Source organism: Sphaerodactylus townsendi, unplaced genomic scaffold (assembly GCF_021028975.2).
Source record: "Sphaerodactylus townsendi isolate TG3544 unplaced genomic scaffold, MPM_Stown_v2.3 scaffold_1571, whole genome shotgun sequence".
In the NCBI taxonomy this organism is placed as follows: Eukaryota; Metazoa; Chordata; class Lepidosauria; order Squamata; family Sphaerodactylidae; genus Sphaerodactylus; species Sphaerodactylus townsendi.
In genome coordinates this window covers 3552-10271 of record NW_025950147.1, presented here as the reverse complement: position 1 = coordinate 10271, position 6720 = coordinate 3552, and the positions used below count along the sequence as shown (strand labels likewise).

Below are 6720 nucleotides of genomic sequence, written 5' to 3'. Positions count from 1 at the left end.
GCCCGTTTCGACTGAACAGCGTCAAAACTGCCTTACTTCATTTTGCAACTTGATGCTCATATGCTGGAATTTGATGACATGTATAGATCCGAGGCCGAAAAAGTACGTGATATCGGATCAGTCCTAGATGGTGAAGCGGCCCAATGGTTTGTAGAGCTATATGAAATTGGGGCAGATGAAACCCACTCTGTAGCTGAGCTGCTGCAGGGTCTCCGTCTTCGCTTCCAGGATCTGGATGCGGAAAATAAAGCGATTCATACGGTCAAGACCATCAAACAGGGCAACCGACCCTTTGCTGAATTTGCCCGCGAATTCCGAGCAGCAAACAGTAAACTCCCTGATTGGCCGGAACGTATGAAGTGCGAGTATTTCTTTGGAGCTGTAAACGATGATATTCGAGAGAAGGCGGTGTTATATCGTGAGCCTCAAATGATCGCAGAATGGATTACAGTCGGAACGTTGATTTCCACCCGTCTCACCCGTGCCAGATCCGGAAAACAATCCCTCCAAAAACCACCAGCGAAACAACCGGCCTCTGCGCTTGCCAAAAAGTCCGGCGGCACGACTCCTGCTGAGACTACATCGGAACGCCGTCGCCGGTTGGGTCTGTGTCTTTATTGCGGAGGTCCGGGTCACCTGGCTGCCAACTGCCCAAAGAAACAAAAAACTCCTACTCCAGCTCCTCGCACCCAAACTGCAAAGGCTCCACGCCGGTCCGGACCGAAAATACAGCAGGGCACTGCAAAAACAGCACTTGAAGACGAGGAAGATGATGATTTCGTTGATCCCGATGGGGGGTGAGCCTATCGTCGGCCCCGACGGATGGAGACTGTAAGGAATTCCATAGAAGCAGAAATAAAAGGCTTTTTGGTGTAAAAGACCGTTTATTCAGACATCCTAGAAAGCTCACGTACACGACGTGGCAGGAATAAAGTCTCCCGCCAGAAGCACAGGTTATAACTCTGTCCATCCCATCCCCCCTCCCCATCCCATGGGAACGGAGTTCTCATCTCTCTCGCAGAGATAAGGTCTCCGCCAGAGTCTCCGCCGCAGATGCTGGCCCATCGCCCGGGTTATGGAATTCAGTCAAGGCCAGGCGGCTGTCCTGAACATCAACACCATTGAATCCTTTACAGAGACCTTGCGCCAGATGCGGTGAGTGACGGTGGTGCCCCCATCACTTTAATGACTTCTCTTGCCAACCCCGCAAAAAATACGCGTATTTTGGCTCGCGCCCTAGTTGACTCTGGTTGCTCTCATTGCTTGATGAGACCTCAGGTGGCAGAGCAACTTGGTCTGGAGCGCATGGCATTGGTCAAGCCCATTACCCTCACCCAAATGGATGGCAGTCCATTAGGGACTGAAGGGCCCGCTCGTTTTAGAACCCAACCGGTGCTTCTACGATGTGCAGAACATTGGGAGCAACGCAGTTTCATTTTAGCGCCAGTCGCCAAACACCCCATAGTTTTGGGAATGCCTTGGTTGTTATCTCATGAACCCACAATACTATGGAAGCAGCGCATTGTCCGGTTTACCGAACCCCCGTGCGGGGATCACATGCATGAAGGGGAACCACCTGAGAACCCCTCAGAAAATCCTACCGATTCTGAATCCATCGTAAACGAAGTGTCACCCACTTCCGATTTAGCTGGAGTTCCCCAGGTTTATTGGGATCTTTCCAAAGTCTTTGAGGAACAGGAGTGTGACCAGCTACCCCCCCCCCCATAGAGACACTGATTGCAAGATTCTCCTGGTACCCGGTGCACAGCTTCCCAAGGGTAGGATTTATAGAATGAGCCCGGTAGAGGAACGGGAGCTACGAGCCTTCTTGGATAAAAATTTAAAACGTGGATTCATCCGGCGGGCCACTAAAAGCACCCATGCCGCGCCGGTTCTTTTTGTTAAGAAGAAGGATGGCACACTTAGGTTGTGCACCGATTATAGAGGACTCAATGCAGTTTCGATGTCAAATAAATATCCATTGCCCCTGATCAAGGATCTGCTTGATGCCCTCGGTAAAGGACACATTTTTACTAAACTTGATCTACGTGAAGCATATTATCGAGTACGCATCGCCGAAGGCTATGAGCATTTGACAGCTTTTAATACTAAATTTGGCCAATATGAATATCTCGTAATGCCTTTCGGATTATCTGGAGCGCCAGGAGCCTTCATGTCTCTCATTAACGAAGTGCTACAGGATTTTTTGTATAAAGGGGTGGTGGTGTATTTAGACGACGTTCTGATATACTCGCAAAACCTAGAGGAACACGAACAGTTGGTCCGTTCAGTGTTGCAACGGCTCCTCGATCACTCCCTCTATGCAAAATTATCCAAATGTTGCTTCCATCAGTCATCCATTGATTATTTGGGTTATCGAATTTCACCTGAAGGTCTGGAAATGGATCCGGCTAAAGTTGCGGCCGTGGTGGATTGGCCCGCCCCAACGACCCGCAAGGAACTTCAGTCGTTTCTAGGGTTCGCTAATTTTTATCGTGACTTTATTCCCCAGTTTGCTAAGCTTGCCCTACCTCTGACTGATTTATTACGCACCAAGGGTAAAGAGCCTTTGGCTGCAAAACCGGGGGCGCCCCTTCAATGGTCCTCTGCCTGTCAGGAATCATTTCACCTGCTTAAGACTGCGTTCACCACTGAACCTGTGCTGAAACACCCTGATCCGAATGTACCGTTTGTGGTGCATGTAGATGCCTCGGACAAAGCTTTAGGAGCCGCCCTCTTGCAGAAAAATAAAGATGACAAACTTGTGCCGTGTGCTTACTTATCGAAAAAATTTTCAGGTCCTGAACTCAATTGGACTGTGGGTGACAAAGAGACAGCGGCTATTAAGGAGGCGCTCAGCACCTGGCACCACTGGTTGGAAGGGTCGAAAGCGCCCTTCCAAGTCTGGTCTGATCACAAGAACTTGGCAGCCCTCTCCACCCCCCTGAAAATGTCTGCCAAGCAATTGCGGTGGGCAGATTTCTTCTCCAGGTTCCAGTTTACAGTTCACTTTTTTCCGGGGAAAAACAACAAATTGGCCGATGCCTTGTCCCGCCTACCCAAGGGGACGGACTCTTCGCTACGAGCCATCCCTCGCACCATCCTTTCCCCTGTTCAGCTTGGGTTGGCGGTTACACGTTCTCAGGCTTCCAGTCAACAAACCCCTCCCTCTCCGGACATTCCGGACTTCGTTTCCCCTTTTCTTCATCAACTGATGGAGGCGGGTCGGGGAGACGTTCCCACGGCAGAATCCGACCCTCTCTTACGTTTGGAAGGGGGTGTATGGAGGAGAGGCGAGTGTTGGTACGTCCCGCCTTCTCTTCGTAAGTCAGTCCTCCTAGCTGGCCACGATGCCAGGCAAGCGGGACATTTCGGATTTTTAAAAACATTGCACCTGCTTTGCCGTCAGTTTTGGTGGCGCTCCATGCGTAAAGACATTGAATCTTACATTAAGGGGTGCCCAGTATGTGCAGAAGCCAAATCCATCCCAGGCAAACCCCACGGATTGTTGCACCCTATCCCGGCGGCTGCCCGACCCTGGCAGGTTATATCCATGGATTTTATTATGGATCTCCCGGAAAGTAACGGAAACACGGTGTTGTGGGTGGTGGTCGACCTTTTTTCCAAGCAGGCGCATTTTATACCATGCTCTACCATTCCTTCAGCTCCCAAACTGGCCAAATTGTTTATACAACATGTCTACCGTTTACATTCCTCTCCTGATAAGGTGATTTCAGACCGTGGGCCCCAATTCATTTCCAAATTTTGGAAGGCGTTTTTGGGGTTGCTGGGGACCACCTCGGCTGTCGCCGCCCCCTACCACGTGCAAAGCGACGGTCAGTCGGAACGGACCAACAGAACATTGGAGCAGTACCTACGTTGCTACACTAATTATCACCAGGATAATTGGTGTGACCTACTACCATTTGCGGAATATGCTTACAATAATGCCGTTCATAGCAGTACGTCCAAAACCCCTTTTGAAGTGGTGTCGGGACTCTCTTTCCCTCCTCTGCCTCAACTCCCATCCCAGGCGTTGCAACCCCCTGAGTTTGATCAATGGATTCAATCCTTGGCAGAGGGATGGAAGTCAGTCTCAACTTCCCTCCAGCAAGCCCAGGAGTCGCAGAAAACCCAGGCTGACAAACATCGTTAAGAGTTTCCGTTACAAGTTGGGTCGTGGGTTTACTTATCTACAAAAAACCTCAGGGATGTGCACAAATACTCCAAGCTGGGCAAGAAATTCATAGGGCCATTTCGGATTACAAAAGTAATTAATGATGTGACTGCTCGTTTGGAACTCCCTAACTCCCTTAGTAACATTCATCCTGTCTTTCATTCCAGCTTACTCAAACGGGCTCCAGATTCCGATGCCTGGCACGACCCTCCGGAGACACCCCCGCCAGTGATTATTGACGGGCACAAGCATTATGAAATTGACGCCATTCTAGACTCCCGTTTCTTACGCAAACGCTTGCAGTATTTAGTTTCTTGGGTGGGCTATCCTTCCGGGCATAACCAATGGGTATATGTAGAGGATATTAATGCGCCCCCGTTAATTTCTGCTTTTCATAAGTCCTTTCCCGGCTGTGGGGGGGATTCCTCGAGCTGGGCTGTGTGCCCGGTGAGGCAAGCTAACCTTGCTACTCCTTATCTATGTGTGTGAAGCTAGTTTTGAGTCTTTCATGGGAACCTGTCTGGGGCTCGAAGGAGGGGGGATTCGGACTCGTAAAAGCAGTCTGTTTGTTTGGGAAAAGTCAGATTCAGCATCTCGTGTGTGTGTATCATGGAAGCTTAAGAATAAAGATCCTTCAATGGTTACTCTATTCTGGTCCTTTCTGGTTCTCTACATTATGCTGAATCTCATACAACTTTCCTCCACGTTGTGAACCCCTGATGTCGTCCAACATGCAGAGGTTGAAATTTCGTGAATGCGAGGAGGGCCCGGTAACCCCCAAAGAGGGTTTCGGTCCCCCTCTCTCAGTCTCCACTGAACATGAGGAACCTGCGGAGTCTATCTCCCTGGTCACCCTCTCCAAGCCTCGGCTTAGCCGTAGTATGGCCTTCTTACACCTCGAAGAGCAGGTGACTGAGGCTGCCCGGATGGCTAGACGCACGGTGTCCGCCGAACGCCTAGAGGTCCGCCAGGAGTATTACGATCCAGGCGGAGGGGTGTCGATGGATCGAGCCCCTCGTGAACAGCATGTCACCACGCGCCAACATATGGATTACAAACCGATCATGAAAGCGCTTCCTGAGGAGATGGGATTGTCCACCATTCATGGAGATACCCAAGAGTCCTTGGAGAAGTTCCTGGAACGCTATCTGGAGGACCCGCCGCCGACCGAACACTGGCAAAGTACCGGCGCGCGTCCGAAAGAGCCGCGGCCCCTGGCACCTCGAGACTACGTAGAGTCGGCTCTACCGTCGGCGGAGGGTGTTTCGACAGGCCCGATGCCTCGCGGCTCCCGAGTCCAACTGACCTTCCCAGATGACAGCCGAATCCAGGAACTAACTGAAGAGGATGAGGAACTCCTCGGAGCTACTGCCTTACCGACCAGCGACCCGGTGCCAACCGCTGCCCAGAAGGCGCAACAATGGGAAGCCCAGATGGAAGGACTGAAGAGAACCAAGCGTGATTAGAAGGTGGAGTATGAGGAGGTGGAGAAGGCACGGGAAGCCTTCCAGGAAGAGTGCAATATGCTTGCCAGTTGTTCAAGAAGCGGAGATGGACAAGGAACGAGAGGCGGCAAATTTGGCGGCAGTGCCACAAGATCTCACAGTCCATGATAGAAGTTATGGAACAATCTTAGATCGACCTTCAGCTATCAAGCGTAGATGTGTGAAGGCGTTACAAACTACAGAGCGAAGCAACAGCAGCAGCAGCACAACAGGCCGAGGCAGGAGGCGCTACTCCAAAGGAGGCAAGAGATTCCCTAGAGCTGGAAAAGAGGTTACCATGGCGCGTCGTGAGCAAAGGCTCCTTGGGCGAGTACGAGCCCTCCAACGCTACAGCAATGAGGCGGATAGGGGCGCGCTTGCCCAGCCCCCCAACCCCGCACCAGTGCCAGTAGTTCCTCGCGGCTGGGGATGGAAATATTCCGAGTCCCACTCAGCCACCGCCAAGGAGAATTCGAACAGTTGCCGCCACCGCTGCCCGCACAGGCCCTGATGCAAGCTCCTCAGCAACCCGTGCCGATAATTCAAGGCTCCTCTGCCTGCCCACACCCGAGAATGGCGCAGGCTCCAGCCAGAGGTTACCTTCGCCATACGCCTATTTAGCCCGTTTCGACTGAACAAGCGTCAAAGCACAACATACTTCATTTTGCAACTTGAGTACTCCATATGCTGGAATTTGATGACATGCTTATAGATCCGAGGCGAAAAAAGTACGTGATCTCCGGATCAGTCCTAGATAGTAGAAGCGGCCCAATGGTTTGTAGGAGCTATATGAAATTTGGGGCAGATGAAACCCACTCTGTAGCTGGGCTGCTGCAGGGTCTCCCGTCTTAGCTTCCAGGATCTCTGGATCACTGCGGAAAATAAAAAAACGATTCATGCAGTCAAGACCATCAAACCAGGGCAACCGACCCTTTGCTGAATTTGCCCGCGAATTCCGAGGCAGCGCCGACAGTAAACTCCCTGATTGGCCGGAACGTATGAAGTGCGAGTATTTCTTTGGAGCTGTAAACGATGATATTCGAGAGAAGGCGGTGTTAT

The 6720-nt window shown here is 51.3% G+C and overlaps 1 protein-coding gene across 1 annotated transcript; it reads left to right on the top strand.

Annotated features, from left to right (window-relative positions):
- Nucleotides 1-60: 60 nt before the first annotated feature.
- On the top strand, nucleotides 61-5643 carry LOC125424948. The gene is made up of 5 exons (XM_048482386.1): nucleotides 61-797; nucleotides 1137-1392; nucleotides 1649-3544; nucleotides 3773-3823; nucleotides 4915-5643. The coding sequence occupies exons 1-5, from the start codon at nucleotides 61-63 to the stop codon at nucleotides 5641-5643; spliced, it is 3669 nt and encodes a 1222-aa protein (XP_048338343.1).
- Nucleotides 5644-6720: the final 1077 nt, after the last annotated feature.